This window comes from Staurois parvus, unplaced genomic scaffold, assembly GCF_062004578.1.
Source record: "Staurois parvus isolate SC_StPar_1 unplaced genomic scaffold, SC_StPar_1.0 ptg000059l, whole genome shotgun sequence".
Taxonomy (NCBI): domain Eukaryota; kingdom Metazoa; phylum Chordata; class Amphibia; order Anura; family Ranidae; genus Staurois; species Staurois parvus.
The window spans coordinates 1,618,911-1,641,850 of NW_028317855.1; the positions used below are offsets into that span (position 1 = coordinate 1,618,911).

At 41.5% G+C, this 22,940-nt stretch overlaps 1 protein-coding gene across 2 annotated transcripts in view; it reads right to left on the bottom strand.

Moving 5' to 3' along the window:
- Positions 1-22,940, bottom strand: part of QPCT (glutaminyl-peptide cyclotransferase) — a 204,285-nt gene that overhangs the window by 160,027 nt on the left and 21,318 nt on the right. The window contains exons 2-4 of one of the 2 annotated variants that reach the window (XM_089668536.1): positions 15,170-15,316; positions 7,523-7,603; positions 2,172-2,453 (exon numbers count right to left, since the gene is read on the bottom strand). In XM_089668536.1, the coding sequence (XP_089524662.1) occupies positions 2,172-2,453; positions 7,523-7,603; positions 15,170-15,316 (510 nt within the window). The remainder of the gene's footprint in view (positions 1-2,171; positions 2,454-7,522; positions 7,604-15,169; positions 15,317-22,940) is intronic. The other variant, XM_089668537.1, reaches the window with a different exon arrangement.

The following is a 22,940-nucleotide window of genomic DNA, read 5'->3' on the forward strand; positions in this document are numbered from 1 at the left end:
AATCTAATCCTAGCTGACCCTGGCTGGGATTGGGCGCTAATGGACCCTGACATTTACGGATATCGCTAGTGCCAGTAATACAGTGATCAGTTAAAATGTCTATAAACTGACACTCTACTAATCGCACTAGCTGGGTGACAAGGTGATCAAAGGAGTAATAGGGGTGATGAAAGTGTTAAATGTGCTAATCTAATGCGTGTGTGTACAATGTAGTGCTTTTACTCTCAGTGTGTGTTCTCTGTTCTCTAACACCCTCAAATAAAAAGCAATGTAAGGGTATGCCGCTTTGCCCAGAGCCGCGGCTTGCCTGCAGAGTGTTGCAGATTGATTGCCAAGTAGGCAAAAAAAAAGTTAATTAAATTTTTTTTAACATTATTTTTAAATTTTTTTTTACTTAAATACTTTCATCACAGTAGTGCATTGTTACCATAATAACATTGTACTACTCTGATGTGGTGATCATCAGGGATTTTTTTCTTTTTTCTCATTGCTCCTTAATGCAATGCTTACTGTAAACTGTCATGAATGGGCTAAGTTCGTGACAGTTCAAAATACTAGTGATCTGTGATTGGCTACAACTGATCACATGGTATAGGGTGCTGTGATTGGCCCATATACCATGTGAGAAATGTGGGCCAATCACAGCTCACTAGAAAGGGAGGTAAAGCTGTTATGAAGCAGACTGATCCATAACAGCTTTGCTGGCATTGTGATCGCATGACCACCGGGTCCCATTTCCCAGGATCCACATTCCACTGTGGAGACAGCGGTCGCGGGGGTGGGGGTGTTAGTACAGCCAGAATGACGTACATTACTCTACCTGTAGCTGCCGCCCATCCACAGTAAAAGCACCGCGGGCGGTTGGCAAGTGGTTAAACAAATACTACTGAAAACTTTTAAATAAGGTGTCTTTTAAAAACAATGGTAACATAGATGATTGAGTTAAGTAGTTTTTCCTATAATTGTAATAGTTTCTATGTACAGCATTTTCATTTAGTAAAATCATATTAATACACCACAGATGTCTAAGGTTCCTTGACTTATACCACAAAGTAACCTTAACTAGACACCAAGCAAAACAACAGTCTGCTCCACGCCTCAATCCTAGGCAAGCTGATGGTCCCTTTTCTATTCTCACTTTAATTTTGTTATCACAGATAAACCCAGTTCCAGTAATACTTGAGCTGGTGCACTATCCTTCTCTTTTGATTTGCATTACAGAGTCCCCCTTTTAACTGAAGCCCCTTCTTAACCTGAGCTAGGTCAACACAGTAAATAGAACACTTCTACAAGAGGAGAGGGCTATCACGCAGAAGGGAGGGTATGTGATTTGGAACTGACTCTTCCTAAAGAAGTCAATTATGTTAGCAAATTCAAAAGCACATGACAAGTAAATAAAAAATAGTTTATGGTAAGTAAGCATTTATCCCTTTCACCACCAGGTCCATAAGTAGTACGGACCTGACTGCGGGGGGTTTTATACACATTCCGGTGATTGCAGCCACCAGGATTGTGTATAAAACTAACAGGCAGACTCCTGCCTGTCAGGTGAAAGCAGTTGGGTGGCTGCACTGCTGCCAGATCACTTCCACAGCCACCGGTACCGGTGCCCCCCCCATCACACGCAGGAGTCACCACTGTCACTTTCTCGGCTAGCGCAGCCGAGCAGCAATGTACATTGAGTGGAGGCCAGAGGAGACAAGCAGGGTCTTTTAGCCTCGCTTATAGATAATATAGGGTACTGAAATTTGTGGCCATTTCATAGGCACACACAAATTTAGGTTTGGCATGTTGGGCATCTATTTATTAGGCGCAACCTTGTCTTTTATATCTTACCAAAAATATGGGTTATTTATTGCGTTTGTTGTCCCTAAAATTCACTTTAGTGCGTTTTTTTACTTACATTTTGCGTTTCCTTTGCGGTAATATCGTGTGACATAAAAAAAATGGAACTACCCCTGTTTTATTCTCCAGGGTGTCTGCTTTTCAGAAAATATATAATGTTTTAAAATAATTTTTTAAACATGTGTGCAAAAAATGCAAAATCAGCTCTTGCAGTGAAAGTGTTGAAAAACTTTTTACATTGTTGACAGGGTCACTAGCCAATTTACATTTGAACAAAAAATATAGATGTTAAACATTCACAGTGGATGTACTCGCTTAACACATACCTTTAATTTTTGAAGACGAGAATCTAGTGCTCGAGCTAGCTCTAACAGCATTGCACATGGAACAGCTGAATCAGTAGCTCCAACAAATACTCTGCCATCCCACTGTGGACTGAAGTATTTCGAATCATAATGGCAAGCAAGGACTAAATGACGCTTGGCAGTAGGATTCAGGGTAGCGACAACATTGGAGAACATTACATATCCAAAAGGGGTCTGACTTTGGAAGGAATCTTCTTCTATATGCCAACCAGCTGGGAGTCTTTGCAGTCTTTGCTTTATGTGCTGTTAATACAGAAAAACAATATGTTAAAGATTATACATATTTCTTAAAGAAGGACACCTCTTGATTGACAGATGCATACAAGCATTGTGGAATACCCATGTGTAATAGGAAATTATTACCTTTATTTAAATGGGATATCTCAAATCAATGATCGAAGTGATATTTCTAGAATCAGTGCACATTATAATTATACAATTACTATTATTATTATTCCAATTTAGCATAAAGAAACCATAAAAAATGGATCATTTGTGTTTTGGTGGACTTAATAGTAGTTAGGGCTCATGTACACTGCAGCTGATAAACTCGCGTTTAGGAGCTGTTCAGCGTTTTTTTTCAGCAGCCCCTAAACTCACCCTAATGTTTTCCTATGTGTCCATGCACACATTGTCGTTTACAGTCGTTTACAGGCCGTTGAGTTTACAGTCTTTTTTTGAACTTGCGTTCAGCAGTAGATTTTATCAGCGTTTCAAACACAAAACACGTGTAAATGCGGCTAACCGCGTTTATAAGCGTTTGCGTTTAGAAGCGTTTTTTGACAGGTCCATATCCAGGGCACAATTCACTAAGCGGTATTCTACCGCATCCAAGTATGCGGTAGGATACCGCAAAGCTTTTTTTTCTTAAAAAACCCATTTGAATCCACTAAAAAAGGCTACTAAAATACCACATGATTTTATCAAGTCATGCGGAATTTTAGTAGTGAAAAGCATGCATCATTAATATATAAATTAATAATGCGTGTAACAACTTATTAATATGTGAACAAACAGTAATAATATAAATATTAAAAAATATATATATATAATAAATAATATATAATGTGCCACTTTAAATAAAATAAAGTCTCTGATGATGAATAAATAATTAACTATTCAAACAACAATCTGTGATCCAAATAGAAATAAACGTCCCTGGTAAAAATTAAAAAGTGACTGTTCCAATATTAACAATAAAGTGATCCACAAATGGTGATTTCCAGTGACTCCTTACTGAGATAAGGTTGTGCGCTCACCTCCTTATAAGCCTATATAAAGGCTTATACCGCTTTTTGTTCACAAATGGAACTCTGTGTATTATGTTGCACCGTGTAAACAGTAGTGGGTATCCCTTAGGTGCTTGGCAGTGCTCCTCTGCTCATAAGCCTCTATCCCTCCAGGGATCTCTCACTCCCTCTGCCGCTGCTTATCTCCTCTTCCTTAGATTTTCCTCAGTATCATACCATAAGAAAAAATGGGGAAGCCTGCCTAAACACCCTCCCCAAATGAGGCGATTGGTTCTCTACTTTAAGGAGACACCCTGCTGGTGGACTACAAAAATAGGCTGTCAGGCCTGAGAAAGTTAAGTTGAAGAATTCTCCCTTTTAACATCAGGATCCAACTTTGGGAGAAAAGGCACCCTTTTGCGCTGACACTCGAACGCTGCTTAAACCAAGGCTGACGGCAAGTATTCTACCTCTCTAAACTTCTTTCTGTTATCTCTCTGTTGTGGTATTGCTCTCTGTATTTATATATATATATTGGCTACATATTTTTCTGTAAATACTTTTATTGCACCATTTTGACCTTTTTAGTAATAAATCTTATTTTCTGAAAAGTGTTGAACTGTTTCTAAAGCTCTTTAATGCAAACTAAGAATCCCTGTCTCTGAAAAGTGCTACTGTGTGTTTTAAACCTCTATATACATCTGCCTGCGGTGACAGTGTGTATACAGATGATTATTCAAACATCATAGTGTTACTGCTAAGATTGGCGAGTTTCCTCCTTCTCCATACAAAAAGGTGGTGGTGGCAGTGTGAAAGGTTAATTGCGTAATTAACCTGACCCAGTAACAATCGCTCTCAGGCTGCAGTACATAGATTGTGGTCCATTAGCTGGAAAATCTTTGTGCAGGGTACAGCTGAGCGTGGTATTGTTACGATCGTGACAGCGCGGTTTTAGATTGGCTAGTCCTTCGGTCACGAGTTGGTGAGAAGGGTTGGGGGTCTGATGCCGCGTCCGTCACAAGACCCACTTGGGACTGGGCTGTATCTCAGGGCACATATTCTATGTGTGGGCAGCGATAAGAACAACTGTCCAGCAGAGGGTTCAGAAATGACAGTTTCCAAGGAGTTACTAGAAAACAAATGTGGAAGGAAGGTCAAATTGCTGTGATTAAGGACAGTGAAACAGAAAAAGTATATCATTATTGTTATGATAACCAAGATGGGTTCATCCATCTGCAAACAAAGGTAGCTTATAACTCATCCAAAGTGCAGATTTTATTCTGCCATTTCTTCCTTTCAAAAAGTGCTGCAATCAAGTTTCTGGTGCAAAGCATTTTTTGTTGTGGCACTAGAAAAATAAACACATTATAAAAGTTTATATATGAACAGTAAAAAAAAAAAATAAGCAAAATAATAAAGATAAAAGAAGAGGGGTATGAAGGAGTTAATAAAAGTTAGTGCTAACTAAGGGTTGACTTTTATTTAAAAAAAAAAAAAAAATTTAAATATATATATATATACAGTAGGGCAAAAAAAGTATTTAGTCAGCCACCAATTGTGCAAATTCTCCCACTTAAAAAGATGAGAGAAGCCTGTAATTGGCATCATAGGTAGACCTCAACTATGAGAGACAAAATTAGAAAAAAATCCAGACAATCACATTGGCTTATTTGGAAAGAATTTATTTGCAACTTACGGTGGAAAATAAGTAGTTGGTCACCTACAAACAAGCAAGATTTCTGGCTCTCACAGACCTGTACCTTCTTCTTTAAGAGGCTCCTCTGTCCTGCACTCATTACCTGTATCAATGGCACCTGTTTGAACTTGTTATCAGTATAAAAGACACCTGTCCACATCCTCAAACGGTCACACTCCAAACTCCACTATGGTGAAGACCAAAGAGCTGTCGAAGGACACCAGAAATTAAATTGTAGACCTGCACAAGGCTGGGAAGACTGAATCTGCAATAGGCAAGCAGCTTGGTGTGAACAAATCAACTGTGGGAGCAATAATTAGAAAATGGAAGACATACAAGACCACTGATAATCTCCCTTGATCTGGGGCTCCACGCAAGATCTCACCCCGTGGGGTCAAAATGATCACAAGAACGGTGAGCAAAAATCCCAGGACCACACGAGGGGGACCTAGTGAATGACCTGCAGAGAGCTGGGACCAACGTAACAAAGGCTACCATCAGTAACACACTACGCCGCCAGGGACTCAGATCCTGCAGTGTCAGACGTGTCCCCCTGCTTAAGCCAGTACATGTCCGGGCCTATCTGAGGTTTGCTAGAGAGCATTTGGATGATCCAGAAGAGGATTGGGAGAATGTCATATGGTCAGATGAAACCAAAATAGAACTGTTTGGTAGAAACACAACTCGTCGTGTTTGGAGGAGAGAGAATGCTGAGTTGCATCCAAAGAACACCATACCTACTGTGAAGCATGGGGGTGGCAACATCATTCTTTGGGGCTGTTTCTCCACAAAGGGACCAGGACGACTGATCCATGTACAGGACAGAATGAATGGGGTCATGTATCGTGAGATTTTGAGTGCAAACCTCCTTCCATCAGCAAGGGCATTGAAATTGAAACGTGGCTGGGTCTTCCAACATGACAATGATCCCAAACATACCGCCCGGGAAACGAAGGAGTGGCTTCGTAAGAAGCATTTCAAGGTCCTGGAGTGGCCTAGCCAGTCTCCAGATCTCAACCCCATAGAAAACCTTTGGAGGGAGTTGAAAGTCCGTATTGCCCAGCGACAGCCCCAAAACATCACTGCTCTAGAGGAGATCTGGATGGAGGAATGGGCCAACATACCAGCAACAGTGTGTGCCAACCTTGTGAAGACTTACAGGAAACGTTTGACCTCTGTCATTGCCAACAAAGGATATAGAAAAAAGTATTGAGATGAACTTTTGATATTGACCAAATACTTATTTTCCACCATAATTTGCAAATAAAGTCTTTCCAAATCAGCCAATGTGATTGTCTGGATTTTTTCTCATTTTGTCTCTCATAGTTGAGGTCTACCTATGATGCCAATTACAGGCCTCTCTCATCTTTCTAAGTGGGAGAACTTGCACAATTGGTGGCTGACTAAATACTTTTTTGCCCCACTGTATATATACAGTATATATATTCTTAATCATAATAAATTATTTTTCTCCAGTGTTTATTGGAGGACAATAAAGTACTGCAGAACTACCAAGGAAATTTTTCTATCTCCAGTAGTTTAATGGAGGACCTTGTTCTTCAGCATATAGGTTAGAACGTTTTGATGCTATGCAAACCATAAAGACACAGCCCCATCTTGTGGCTATACTCCTTTGCCTATATGCAAGTTCAAGTTTTACCTGTGACAATGGCCAACAATGTAAAAGAACACCGATCACGATGATGGAGCTATGAGCTTAAATGAGCTACTGAAGAGAAGGATTTTACAATGACTATTAAAGCATTGTATTTTTTCTAAGAGTCTATATAAATACCACAGGATGCTATTCTTCAATGTTTGGGACGTCCGAAAGTGATCCCCAAATAATGATCACTGGCAAGGACACTAATGACCATGACAAACCTGCCCAGGTTACCTTCAAAAGCAGTGTGACAGATCATACTGTTGCCTTTGGGACCTTTAGTTCAATTCTTGAATGACCCCTAGTAACATGAGCAGTGTCACTGACCCATCCATTCAGGGAATATGCCTGGAAGATAATCTGCCAGATCCATTTGGAAATGGTTACACTGGAATACAGAGAGCCAAGGCAATAACATGCAATAAATCAAATAAAAAAGCAGCGCTAACATGGACCAAATAATCATAAACTCTAATAAATCATCAAATGTATTAGTGAACACATAAATAAAGTGCAAATGTGAAAAGATAAAAAAGTGCATGTACGTAAAGTGCATATATTGTATAGTCCATATAACCATATCGTGAGCTGCTGTCATCTCTTTTTGGTTTTAACTTTTCTGTCATTTGCTTACCTCGTATATTGAAAGGTTATAAATGCTATATGAAAATCCTTGTGGAAGATTAAATAAATGGTGTGAAGCCTTTTAAATTACATACTGTACCTCACCGTGGAAGTGTACTTTTTTATTTTCTGCTGCTAATCGGATCCCTCTGTGGAGCACTTCTTGCCAAGCCAGTGGAATCTGTGGATGGAAGTTATTAGGTGAATTTGACCATTTATAATATAATAGTCCATCTTATCTGGTAGGAGGCAGCTAACAGTGGGGTGCACTTGGTGATGGATTTTGACTCTATAAATCACGATACATTTATGGAGTGATCTTTTACACAAATTGTGAGGTAGGCAGCACTTTTTGAAGCATGTTCACACATGAATAGACTGAGTTCACATTTATTTTGAAGAACTGTGGTTTTATGCACTTTATTTTCTAGGATCTATGGTTATATGGACTATATATGCACTCTATGTACATGTACTTTATATCTTTTCACATTTGTAATTTATATATGTGTTCACTATTATATTTGATCATTTATTAGAGTTTATGATTCATTGGCTCATATTAGTGCTGCTTTTTTATTTTATAAATGTTAATGGCTGGTGTCACAGTTGCACAAGTAGCTGCTTAGTATTTTATTGGAGAAAAGTGCCTTAGTGCGGATTCATTTTAATTGCAATAACATGCAATGCCTGCTCTAGCACAGAAGGTCAAGGACTATAGCTGGTGAGTGTAGCTTTACCTATAGCTACCCCCAATGTCTTAAAGCAAGTAGGCTCACCAGTACTTGGTTGCCGCCAGATTGCAAACAGTGATATATTCTCTGGCCTATGGTAGTCAGAGAGAGTCAGGAGTGTAACACATCCACAACAGACAGTGAAGGCAAGAGCCCATTAGAAAACAAAATCTTAAGGCAGGTGGAGGTCAGGGCTGGTGGCAGTCAGTAGCATAATCCTTGGAAAGGCAGAGGCCTGTATCACTCACACTTGACAGAAGAAAACTGTAAGGGCTTTTAGAGTAGAGAGAAACTGCCAAGCATTCAAGAGGCAATTCTGCTGCCTCCTGAAAACCGGTTCTTAACTACCTTTTTTTAAAAACCCAATGGGGATTTTGTATTGAAATAACAAGCTGCAATGCTTGACTAGCAGCTGCAGTGCAGTCCCATTTACCTCAATGGGCAAGTTTGACAAATAGTGCTGCTTTTCAATTTATGCATGCGGAGTTAAAAATGGCACAGCCATGGCATGTCTACCACCCCATCAGCTGCAATGTTAGCATTTAAGTGGATGGTTGCCACCTTTGGGAAATAGCCCTAACTGAGAGATAACCCACCAGGCTCAGCCTTGTCAACATGGCAAAGCCTAGGAGCACCAAAATCCACAGAGTGATGACCAGAAGAATTAGAACCTACAGAATAAGGTCCAGCAAAACCAGAACCTAAATGGCTATGCACAACAAAGTCAGAGCACACAGAATGGAACCCAATGTCACCACTTAACAGAGCAATGCCTACTGAAGACCGAGCCTAAACTATTAAACCAGGTTCCGGCAAGATTCCTAAAAGAGTGTAAGAGTCTCCGAATATCAGTAGCTGAGGGATTTCTTCAGGTGCACCGAGGACCCATTCAGGGCCTAGAGTAACCCTTAAGAACCCCTCAAAACCTAGCCAACAGAGAAAGTATCCAGCATGCAGACATACTAGAGCATGTGTGACATTCGAGCTCACCCTATCATGGGCAGACTTAGAGCCTGTCTGAATGGAGCTAGCAATTGGATAAGTCTGATCAATGGCATTATCTGGACATACTTGAAAAAAAGCAGCATCTGGGAATGTTGGGCAGAACAGGCACCAGACAGGTACTAGGACCTTTCAGAAACAGGAAGGATGCCCAAGCAATTACTTTTGTTAAAGGGATGAGACTCAATAACTAATTCAAATAGCAGTAATAAACTGGGATGCTTCAGGCATAGGGGGGAGACATTCATGAGCAGAAGATATGTACAAAATCAGAAGTATTCTAAATTACAGATTCAGAGGATCTAGTCTCAAAAATTCCTCAAAAAAGTTAACATGGTATGGCAAGTATGGCACTGGCTGGGACTCAAGAAAGTGTGACACTGATGGAAAAATCTCAGCAGCATAGTCTAATAAAGAATAGTATAATACTTGCAAAGTCTTGGGAGAGAGTGACACTGGCAGAGTCTAGGGAAAGTGTATCTCTCGAAAAGTCTCTTTTTTTCTCAAAGTTTTAATACTTGGGACTGAGATACTTGACAAGGATATCATTTTAGGGGAATCACAACAGTCTCAGCACAACTGAGACAGAATCTCAGAGACTGGGTAAGCCTGCAGATATGCCATGACTATAGACCAGGAAATTGCTCTTAAGTAGCAGTGCCTGGCTCGCCCTGAGAATGTTCAGTGCAGCTGTCTGCCACACTGAGATCCAACAGCAGACGCTGGAAAAATCTGCGCTGGATAGCTTCAAAGGAAGGTGGGGGTTCCAGCAACAGCTATTGATTGCAGAATCTTGACTGAAGAAAAATGTTGCTAGAAGACAATTTCAGGTTACATCTTAAATCAACAGAAAAGTCATCCCGAGGACCTAGGACCCTAGCAAAAGACTGAAGCATGCTGTTCATGGGAGGAATAATACTATTTGGACTTACCTACAGCTTTTTGTTTGTCTGTTTCCAATCTTCCTGTAGGGACAGTGTAACCTAGATGCTCAAGAATCCTGTGTCTCTCAATGGACAAGAATCCCACATCTTGGAACAGGACACAGAATTCAAAGACCCTGGGTTATAGGCTGGTATCTTCAGGTGACCGGGCACCAGCAAAGCTTTTTGAACACCCCAATCCCCTGCACTCCACCTGTGCAAGCAATGTACAGTAACAGAGGAAGAGAAGGGGATGGTGTCCACTGCCCTGTATTGTACTCCAAGATATGGTATTTACAGGAAAGTCAAAATTCCTTTTATCTTGTGCAGTATAGGACACAGGGTTGATATTCATAGACCTTAGGACATCCCCAAGCAATGAATGAGAAGGGTGGACATCAACAAGGCAAACAGAACTGTGCTAATAGCCCAACAATAACAAAGGTCAATAGACCCACCTCAGAGTGTTGCTGCAAGAACCTTCTGGCTGAAAGCTGCATCCACAGAGGACTGGATATCCACCTGGTAGAAATTGTAAAAGGTATGAACAGAAGACTAGGAGGTAGCCTTACAAAGCTGGGCAACAGAGGCTTGATGTTGGAATACCTTTAAAACTCCTACCAACCTGCGGGACCTGAGCACATATCAGTGCAAGAGGTGCTTTACTCTTTAGGGCATAAGCTCTTGAGATGACTTGTCTTATACACCTAATTACTGTGAAAATTATGAAAAAACAGGTCACGTCTAGCCTGTTTGGAAGAGGACAGGTGCCATCTCCTTAACCTCCTCTAGAGTATTTGTGTGTATCAAGTTCTTCTGAGCCAGTTTTGTTGCAGTGAAAATCATTTGTTTCTTCTCTTGCTCTTTTTTGTGGAGCAGTTGCGGCAAAATTTGCACTGGAGGAAAGCCATCAATTAATCTGAATTGACATCAGGGAATTATCAGAGGATCCAATGCCAGCACTAGAGGATCCTTGTTCCTGGCCACAAAAGGGGTAACTTGTTATTGAACCCGGAGGCCAGGGTAAACACCTCTGAAGTCCCCAGTCTTTGACATATACTGTAGGTTGAATCTGTCAGGGTGAAGGTCCCATTCCCCTTGTTCCAGCCAGTGACAACTGTGGTAATCCTTCTAAATGTCCACTTCTGATATGTGAACAACAGAGATTGCTGCACGTTTTTCCACCCATGAGATGATCAGGCTTGCTTCCTTCAAGGCTGCCTGACTCCTGGTACTTACCTGGTGATTGATGTAGGCCACAACTGTGTTGTTGTTTGAGTGCACCCTGATCAGATATCCCTAAAAAAGGGGGGTCAAGAGACGCAGAGCCATTTTTATCATTCTGAGCTCCAGGATGTTGATGTTCAGCTTTGCTTCCTTGGGTGACCATGTTCCCTGAACTGTGAAAGATTGGAACATACCTTCCCAGCCTGACAGGCTGCCATCTGTTGTTATCACCTTCCATTGGTATTGTAGAAATGATTTGCCCATTGTTAGGGCTGAGTTAAAAATCAAGCAAACTAGGGAATCCCTTTGCTTGGTTGGAGAGCATTATTCAATGCCATCAAGATGTTTTGCTGGAGAGGCCTTGAAAGGAATTGAGTGAATATAACAGCCTTGAAAGAATACACCATGTGGAACAGAACTCTAATGGAGAATCTCACACAAGGATGTCTCTTTTACAATAAGGCCTGAGTATGAGATCTATGAGAGACCAGTTTGTTTTTTTTTAAGAAATAATTTTGCTTGGGCTGTGTCCATAATGAGGCCCAAGCATTGCAGGTGAAGGGAAGGCTGTAGAGTGGATTTTTGAAAGTTGATAACTCAATCAAAAGCCTGAAGTATCTGAATAGTCCTGTGAATGCTTGCAAACAGTTGAAAGGGACAAGAGTCCTTCAGAAAAAGGTCATTTAGATGCTCTGTGACCTGAACGCATTGCGTTCCTAAAAAGGGCAAAAGGGGGTGAGAGTACCTTTGTGAATACTCTAGGAGCAGAGGATAGGTCAAATAGCAGTACGACCCACTGGAAGTATCTGTCTTGTACTGCAAAGAGCAGAAAGCACTGAGGAAGTGGAGAAATGGTAATATGCAAATAGACATCCTGGATGTCTATGGATGCTAGGTATTCCCCTTGTCTCAGAGAGATAATTATTGACCTTTTGGGGGTAGAATTGGAAAATCTATTCTGAACCCCTTTGAAAGCACTGATTGGACCTGCAGGTCTGTGAAGCCTGTGAACCACAGAGAGGTAAGTTGTAATAGATGTTCTCCACTCTTGGAGTCAGGGCGCCCCTTCATTGAGAAGAGGGCTTACAGAAAGACTTGGTGGATTTTGTGTTCCATGTCTTGCGCCAAAAACAAGGGCATTTTGATCTTAGTTTTTCATTTTGGTCTTCATTTTGAGGAGGTAGAATTCCCTGAGGAGGGGGATCTTGTAAAATTGTGCTGTTGATGATAGATATTACCTCCTGTTACATCTTTCATGATTCTCTCAAGTGCTACACCAATGAGATGTCCACCTTCAAAGGGCATACGCGTGAGAAGTTTTTTACAGGCAGCTTCAACTGTCCATGTATTTAGCCACAAGATTCTGCACATATGGACAGAAATGAGAGCCATTCTGGAGATTTGTTTAGTGACTTGTTTTATGGCAGCAACACAAAACAGCTAAGCAGAGAGTAATGATTGCAAGTGTTCTGTCAAATCACATTCCTGGAAGACGGGATCCTGTTGGTTGTTCATCTAGTCTAATTAGCTGAAGTTTGACAAACAGAACCAATAGCTGGTTGCAGAGCTGGGCCTGCGAAAAAAAAGTTTTTAAGAACATTTCAAACTTTCTGTAACCAGAATCTTTGAAAGAAGGAACATCTATTGTCAGAGAAAAAGACGAGGAAGCCCGAGCAAATGTGCAATGCGCAATATGGCCACACCAATTCGTGCAAAGAAGTGTGCATGCACATAGGCAGGAAGACATGTAATCGTGCATTCCTGTGCACGAAAACGCACCAGCACACGCAGGGTGCACTAATTGCTGACACTCAGTGGCCTTTATAAGGACTGCAGCTCTGCGCAGTGATTGCTGGATTATCGTCAGCCCCTCCTGTTCCTGAGTTCCTGAGTTTACTGCTGATTACCCATTACCGACCCAGCTTGATCCTGACCTTGCTCCTGTCTGCTGCTACTATGTGTATGACCCCGGCTTAATCCTGACGTTGCTCTTGTCTGCTGTTCCATATTGATCCTGGCTCTGGCTACCGACTGCTCTACCCATCCTCCGGGATCCACGTGTTCTCTGGAGAAACTCCTCCTGCAACTGGAGCACCCATGGGTTCCATCTCATCAGGCATCTCCAAGCAGCTACACCACTGGCAACCCATGCTTCTTTGGGCACTGCACCTCCTGTTTCCATCTCCAGGGGTGCACTGCACTTAGCCGTAAGGGGAGCCCTCTCTCTATTGCAGCCTCCGGTCAGGTACATGACATCTATACTGGGTACAGTAAGATATTTGTTTAAGAATGAGTCAGCAGGATCTACTACCAAAATAGTTCCCATTTTGTGCACTTTTTTTACACTGGATAGAGTTCGGCAATTATGCTCAGAGGGATGAAAGTATTTTCAGGACTGACCCAAATGTCATAAATTTCCCATTCTGTTGTTCATAAATGGGGTATGTCTTTTTTGACTTAGAACATCTCTTAGGACCCAAAGGGGCATGGTGACAATGCCAACAATGCCAAGTCTTTTGCACACAAAAGAAGTGAAGATATGAGTACTGGCAAGCATATTGTGTGAATTTGTAACACCAAGTGTATAGGAGCCTCCGAGAGATGGTGGGGGTGGAGAAGGAGTCTAGCGCTTTTGAGCCTTGGTCAATCATGGCTGTGAAAAACCATTAGTTGTCTGAAAAATTGTAACATGGTTTCAGAAAAAAAACCTGCACTAGCCAAGTAGGCCGCTTATTGCTTGACAGATCTAGGATTGGATGCAAAGACCAGTGTTAAAATGGGGTCCTGCTCTAGTGGAAGGGAAGCATCCTCATTCTGAGCTTTTGTCTTGGTTCCTATGTGCCTGGTTTCCACCATTGCTACTAATAAGGGTATTCCCCTGTGAGGTACTCATGGAGTAGGTTACGGAAAAGGAGTACACGGCATCCCGAGTGTTGACCATCCTGTAACAAAGTCCTTGTGATAAAAGAGTGGGAGGAAGAACCTGATTACCTTATAAAAGGCCCTAGGGGGCAGTTGAGGTAAACTGTGTGACTTGTGCTGTGATATAACACCAGGTAATTTACCAGAGACTAACCTCTGAAAGGTGGAATGTAGTGTCAAGTTTGAAAATTTTAACACTGTATAAGTGAATACATTTCAAATACATTTCCAGTTGAAGCAAAATACTATTTAGGATACACATAACCAGTGTAAAGTAAGTGATACTATTGGGCTACAGTAAAGGTCATAGCGTCTTATGTGTCCATATCGCTGGTCCCTATTTAGGGTCCAGGCTTCGACGGTTATAGAGTGGGTATACCCCAGAAAGGGTCTACAAGGTCAGGCTTCCAAAGTGACCATGGCCCTAAACCTATATAGCACCCTGTGGCTAACTACATGCATTGCACCAAGTGCCAAGGGAAGCGCCCAAGCAGGATCCAAGCAACATTTCAGGCCATCCCCACAACGTGGGATTTGGTTTACACCTCCCAAGGTTTTACCAACCCAGATGTACTGCTTCTATTTTGTATTAGAAGACAGTGAAGAGCTGATTGAAGAATCCAAAGAAAAATAATATATTAGTTAGGCCAAGAGTGATTTCTTCATAAGGGATATGATGTCCTCCTTAGGACACTAGCAAAAAAAATGAGGAGTGGAGTAGGGTATGATTATAGCAGGGTGCCTGGGGGGGCATGTTTTCAAAAATTTTACTAGTGTCCAGTCACTTGAAGTTACCAGCCTATAACCCAGGGTCTATGGATATCAGGGCCTGTGTCCTGTCCTGTAAAATTAAGATACTCTTTTTGCAAAAGGAAAAAATAATTACAAAGATCCCATTAAGAGAAATTTAGTTACGAGATTTTAAAAAACACAACCCACCTGCCGCACTGCATAATTCCCTGGTGATCCAGCAAACCTTTCAATTAGAATGGGTGTTAGATCCATCTTCCACAGTTCCGATATGTCTGTCTGAGTTAGAACACGCCGGACATCAGCTGTACGCAAAACCAAAGGGCGATGAGAATTCTGTAGATAAAAATAATAAATGAAATGTGACATATTTAGATAACATACTGTACAGTGGATATAAAAAGTCTACACAAATTGTACAAAAATGTCAGGTTTCTGTGATGTAAAAAAATTAGACAAAGATAAATCATTTCAGTACTTTTTCCACCTTTAATGTAACCTATAAACTGTACAACTCAGTTGAACAACAAATTGAAATCTTTTAGGTGGAGGAAAGTAAAAATAAAAAACTAAAATAATATGGTTGCATAAGTGTGCTCACCCTTAAAATAATACTTTGTTGAAGCACCTTTTTATTTGATTCCAGCACTCAGTCTTTTTGGTATTAGTCTATCAGCATGGCACACCTTGACTTAGCAATATTTGCCCACTCTTGCAAAAACACTCCAAATCTGTCAGATTGCAAGGGCATCTCCTGTGCACAGCCCTCTTCAGATCATCCCACAGATTTATGATCAGATTCAGGTCTGGGTTCTGGCTGGGCCATTCCAAAACTTTAATATTCTGGTGAAGCCATTCTTTTGTTGATTTGGATGTATGTTTTGGGTCATTGTCATGCTGAAAGATGAAGTTCCTCTTAATGTTCAGCTTTCTAGCAGGAGCCTGAAGGTTTTGTGCCAATATTGACTGGTATTTTGAACTATTCATAATTCCCTCTACCTTGTCTAAGGCCCAATTCCAGCTGAAGAAAAACAGCCCCAAAGCATGATACTGCCACCACCATGCTTCACTGTGGGTATGGTGTTCTTTTGGTGATGTGCAGTGTTGTTTTTGCACCAAATATATCTTTTGGATTTATGGCCAAAAAGTTCAACCTTGGTTTTATCAGACCATAACACATTTTCCCACATGCTTTTGGGAGACTTCAGATGTGTTTTTGCAAAATTTAGCTTGGATGTTTTTCTTTGTAAGAAAAGGCTTCTGTCTTGCCATTCTACCCCATAGCCCAGACATATGAAGAATACAGGAGATTGTTGTCACATGTACCACACAGCCAGTACTTGCCAGATATTCCTGCAGCTCCTTTAATGTTGCTGTAAGCCTCTTGGTAGCCTCCCAGACCAGTTTTCTTCTTGTCTTTTCATCAATTTTGGAGGTACGTCCAGTTCTTGGTAATGTCACTGTTGCGCCATGTTTTCTCCACTTAATGATGACTGTCTTCACTGTGTTCCATGGTATATCTAATGCCTTGGAAATTATTTTGTACCCTTCTCCTGACTGATACCTTTTAACAGTGAGATCCCTCTAATGCTTTGGAAGCTCTCTGCGGACTATGGCTTTTGCTGTAGGACGCGACTAAGAAAATGTCAGGAATCACATGATTTTAAATGTGATTGCTTCATTCTGAGCACAGCTACATCCTCAGTTATAAGAGGGTGTGCACACTTATGCAACCACATTATTTTAGTTTTTTATGTTTACTCCCCCACCCCCTAAAAGATTTAAATTTGTTTTTCAAGTTGTACAGTTTATAGGTCACATTAAAGGTGGAAAAAGTTCTGAAATGATTTATCTTTGTCTCACTTTTTTACATCACAGAAACCTGACATTTTAACATGGGTGCGTAGACTTTTTATATCCACTGTATATTATACATAAACTATATTCTAAGCATAAAAATGTATATAATTGCTCCTCTGTTGGCATAACTGATAATCTGTACTCAGTGTAAGGCTCCATGCACACTAGCTTATTTTTATGGTCCTAGCAGCTACTAATGAATGTTTATTTTTCAGCCCCTAGAAGTAAACTGTTATCCTATGTGTCCATACACACTGTTGTAGGCTAGAAGTGTTTTTTAAAGAGATTCTAAAATTTATTTTTTTTTTTTTTTTGGAAAACAACAAACATGTTATACTTACCTGCTCTGTGCAGTGGTTTTGCACAGAACAGCCTGGATCTTCCTCTTCTCGTGTCCCTTGCTGGCGCTCCTGGCTTCTCCTTTCTGTCAGGTGCCCCCACAGCAAGCAGCTTGCTATGGGGGCACCCGAGCAGGTGTGTCCCCAAGCTGTTGCTCTGTGTGTCCATTCACACATGAAGCCGTGGCTTGGCCCCACCCCCTCTCACTCCTTGTTGGCTAACTGTCAGTGATTGACAGCAGCAGGAGCCAATGGCTCCTGAGCACATCAATGGATCGCGATGGGGCTCAGGTAACTATTGGGGGGGGCACTGCCGCACACAGAAGGTTTTTTACTTTCATGCATAGAATGCATGAAGGTAAAAAACCTTGAGCTTTTACAGCCACTTTAAGCTTCAGCTTCTAGGAGCAGAAAATAAAACGCTTTTTTTGCGTTTTTGGGAGTGATTTGCCAACAGAAAAAAACACTGAACATTCCTAAACTCTCTTAAACACTTGTAAATGCATTTTGTTTAGTGTATACAAAAGAACTGGCCATTACAATTTGAGAGGAAAAAAAAGCGTGGGGTCCCACCTCAACTTTGAGGGGAACTCTGGGCCAAAAGTTAAAATATGGTGTAGGGGTCCACCCCAAAATCCATACCAGACCCTTATCTGAGCATGCAGCCTTGCAGGCCAAGAAAGGGGCAGGACGAGTGGGCATCTATACCACGCCACATGCCCTCAACATGGGAGCGTGCTTTGGGGTGGGGGGGTCTCCCCTCCTCAAATCTTCTTGTCTCCATTTTGAAAGGTACAAGGGCCTCTTCCCATCAACCCTGGGCAGTCGTTGTGGGGGTTTGGGGGCAGGGGGCTTATTGGAATCTGGAAACTCCCTTTAACAAGGCCCCCCCCCCATGTGAATGAGTATGGGGTACGTTGTATGAATAAGTGTAAAAAAATAAATAAAAACAGACACAGTTTTTGAATTGTCTTTTATTAAAGTCCTTTATTTTATTGTTTTTTTTAAAACCAATGTCCCTGAAGTAAATCCAGCGTCAATCACGATGAACGCCGCAGCTGACCTGAAAAAAAAGAAAAACAGAAAAAAAAAGAAAAAAAAGAAAAACAAAAGAAAAAAGAAAACCCTACGCTGCCTCCAACCACAAATAAACTAAGGGGCAGGGCCACATGGTAATGTCACCGGGTGCCCCACCCCCTTTCCTGGCCTGCCAGGCTGCATGCTCAGGTTGGGGTCTGGTATGGATTTGGGGAGGGCCCACACTACTTTGTTTTTTTTTTGGCATGGGGTTACATTCAAAATCAATACTAGACCTAAGGGTCTGGTATGGATTTTGGGGGGGAACTCAAACCGTTTTTGTTTTTTAAATTTGGTGTGACGTTCCTCAAAGACCCCAAGGGCCTGGAATAGATTTGCTGTTTTTTTTATGAAGTTTTCATTGCTGCCAATTTGTTGTCAGCGGGAAACCCTGTTGTTAAGGATGCAGCGGACAGCTTGCTGGCCCGCTTCTTTATAACCAGCTGGTTGTTAGGGACACTGGTGGCCACCGCTCCCTAAAAAACACTAGCACTCCTAAACACTTTTTTGCAAACACTTCAAAACACTGCAAAATGCCAGCAAAATATGCTAATATTTTTAGTTTTAATCCAGCCGTTTTCTTTCGGTTTTAAAGCTACTAGTGTGCATGGAGCCTAAATCTTGCCATTTCTCCCTGCTCTATCTCAAGCTGTGTAATCTTGCTGCCATCTGCCTGCATGAGCAACTTTTATATACTAGTAATGGTGGTGTCAGAAATAAAATGTCTGCCATCCTCGCAACCTATCAAAGACTATAGTTAATGATGGCGTCTGTTCCCATGCTGAATTCACCCAGTTTCCCAGAGCAAAAGAGGTGAACTTCTGATCAGGTTTTAACTGGCCTCTATATGCAGATTCTACAGCACAGATGTTGAGCAATCCTTTTACCTCACAAGCAGACAACTCTACTATACAAACAGTCTCTCCAATTTCATGCTTTTATAATTAGGCATATTAAATGTAGGTTTCACATTTTATTTAACAATTTACCAGCCCTTCTGCATGGCCACAAATTACAAGCAGCACTTTGTTTTTTTTCCACAATACATTTTTATTTGATTTTACAAATATAGTTACAACAAAAAAAGACAAAAACAAAAATAGGGCAGTGAAAAGCTACACAATATCACAGTATAGGTGTTGCAGTAAAGTTTAACAAAGAGAAAAAAGGAAATATTAACCACTTGCCGCCCAGCCACCACATTAAAACGGTTGCAGGGCGGCACGGGCAGGCAAAACCACGTTTTAAAACGTAGTTTTGCAAAACAGGTAGGGGGCGCCCGCGAGGCGCATGCCCGCCCTACCTGTCCCGCGGGTGTCAGCAGCGAGTGTCAGCCGCCAGGTCATGGCCAGTGATTACTGGCCGTTTCCCCGGGATTCACGGTGATCGCTGACAGAGAGCAGGGCTGCATTGTTTACACACAGCCCTGCTCTGTGTCAGTTCTCTGACAGCTCGTGACAAGCTGCAGAGGGAGAGAAGAGTTTCTCTCCCTCGATCAGCCTGTCCCCGTCCAGCACACACCCCCGCCCCCTAGTAAATCACTCCCCTCACACAGTAAACTCTAAAAATGTTAACCCCTTCCTCCCCAGTGCCATTAGTACAGTGTCAGTGTTTTTTTTTTTCACTGATCACTGTATTGGTGTCACTAAGGATGTCAGTGAACCCAAATCAGTTCCCCCCAGTGTCAAAATGTCTGCCGCAGTCCCGCAGTCCTGCCATAAGTCGCTGATCGCCGCCATATGTCGCTGATCGCCGCCATATGTCGCTGATCGCCGCCATTATTAGTATAAATAAAAATTAAAAATCCCAGTATCTTTCCCGCCATTTGGAAACGCTATAACTTTCATGTAAACCAATTAATTTACACGTATTGGGATTTTTTTTTAGCAAAGACATGTCGCAGAATGCATTTTGGATGAAATTTGTGACAAAATTTGATTTTTTTATTGTTTTTACTGGACATGTTTTATAGCAAAAAGTCCAAAATATTGTTTTTTTTTCTCAAAATTGTCAGCCTTTTTTTTATAGCGCAAAAAATTAAAAACGCACAGGCGATCAAATACCACTGAAAGAAAGCTCAATTTGTGGGAAAAAAAGGATTAAATTTAATTTGGGTGCAGTGTTGCATGACCGCGCAATTGTCAGTTAAAGTAACGCAGCGCCGTAACACAAACCTCTTCTGTAACCGTTTCCTGACCACCCTACAGCAGAAATATTGCTACAGGGCGGCATGGGTACGCAAAATCACACACACACATATATATATATATATATATATACACGTGATTCGCGCTCCCGTGGTATTCACACCCCTCCCAGATAGCGTCAGATTGCCCGTCAGTACACCAGTCATCACATTTAACCCCTTGATTGCCAGGAGCACGCTCATATACAATAAACCTCCATTGCTAGTATAGTGTCTGAACGGGTCAATATCTTTGATCAGGTCAGCACTATAACAGCGTTCACATTAGTATAGCGTCATCAAAAACACAGCGTTAGCGGGATCAAACCCCGGCACCTGCCAACACCTGCGTTTAGCCCCTACGCTTACCCCCCCTTCTCCCCCAGCAAGTGCAGTGTCAGTAGGTCACTGTCACTTGATACATTGCACACAAAACCGCAGTGTTCGCAGAATCAGGCCTGATCTCTGTTATCACTTGCCGGTAAATTTTGATGACTCTCATATGCAGCAGAGTGCCAGTACTAGTGCCGCTCTACCTTTTGGTGAACTGTCGAGTACCAGCGGTCTAGTACATCCTGGTCTTTCATATACCTCCTTGATTTTTGGAGCTGTTTTTCACGGAATATCTGTATGCGTTGATTGTGGATCAAAGCAGTTTATATGCACAATTTATTGCCGCCAACCCAAATTCAAACTTTGCCAGACCATTCGCATGGAAACTTATTACGGTTTTCAAATTTACATTTTTTGGGTGCTAACCCTCAACATGGGCATTACTAAAATAAATGAATTGCGGTTGTAGTGTGGTCCGCAGACCCGATTCATCATATGCCGTGTTCTCGGCTGCCATGGCCAGGCATAGATATGAGAGTATAATGTGTTTTATGCATTTCAGCGACAATACACTCTGTCATCCTCGGGGTAACCCTGAATTTGACCGGCTCCACAAAATTCAGCCCCTCGCAAATCACCTTAACCTAAAATTTTCAGATGTCTATACTCCCCAGCAAAACATCTGCGTTGATGAGTCCCTTATTAATTTTTCTGGCCGCCTTGCATTCAAACAATTTCTCCCCTGCAAGCGTGCCAGATATGGGGTCAAGATGTAGAAGACCTGTGAGAGGACAACAGGCTATACTTATAAGTTTTGGATTTATGAGGGAAAAGATAGTCACGTGGAGCTCGCCCGGATGCCCAGACTACATGGGGAGCAGTGGCAAGATAGTTTGGGACTTGGTGTCATCATTTCTCCATATGGGGTACCACTTATACGTGGACAATTTTTATTCAAGCGTGCCACTATTTAGACATTTATTCAATCTTGGAACTGGCACTTGTGGCAAAGTGTGACCTAATGTGTGCCCACCATTAAAAGTGGGTGGATGCAGGGCATACCACATACTTTTTCTGGCAGAGATTTCTTCTAATTTTTTCATTCAGTCCACTGGCTGCATACAAAAAAAAAAAATAACATAGCATATATAACCTGGTTATACCAGGATGATGCCTACAGCTGCAGGAATCATCCTGGTGTCGTATTTTTCAGCCGGTGATCGGCTTTCATGTAAAAGCAATCCTAGTGGCTAATTAGCTGCAAGATTGCTTTTACAAGCAGTGGGAGATTATGTCCCCCCTCCCCCGCTGCCTTCCACGGCCTTCTCGGGCAGTCCCGTGCCATCAGGGGAACCTGAGAATGCAGCCGATGTTTCTGCCAGCTGACCATAGAGCTGATTGGAGACCAGAATGGTGCCAATCAACTCTATAGTCTAAGAATTCGGAAGCTACAAGCATTTCATCACTTCAGTTTCTCAGGATATAAACAGCGCCATTTGTAAATTGGGAAAGCATCTGATCACACCGATTTTGGTTTGATTAGATAATGTAAGGGCACAGGAGATATCTAGAGTCTGATAGACCCCAGATTTCTGAAAAAAGAATATATGACAATGCCCATTGAAGTTATAGGGGTTATTTGCATTCCCTGTGATAGCATTAAAAGTGATAAAAAAAAAAAAAAAATGAAAGGTACAATGTAAAAATAATAAAAAAAAAATCAAAATAACTAAAAAAAAGAAAAAAAAAATTGCCCCTCCCATGCGCGCACACCTGTGTGCACAAGCCTTGACCCTGTGCCGTTATGTAAACAGCGGTTGCACCATGCATGTATTGCCGTGAACGTCAGATCAAGGGCAGTAATTATAACACTAGACCTCCTCTGTAAATCTAAAATGGTGGCTTTTAAAGCGCTGCCTATGGATATTAACAATGTTTGCAGTTTGTCGCCATTGAACGTGGCATGCGCAGTTTTAAAGCATGTCATGTTTGGTATCTATTTACTCGGCATACCATTATCTTTTATATTTTACCAAACAATTGGCCAATATATTGTGTTTTTGTGCATTAAAAGTAAAAAAAGTGTTTTTTTTTTAAAAATTGCTTTTGAAAAATCGCTGTGCGAGTACTATGTGCCATAAAAAATTGTAGTACCCACCATTTTATT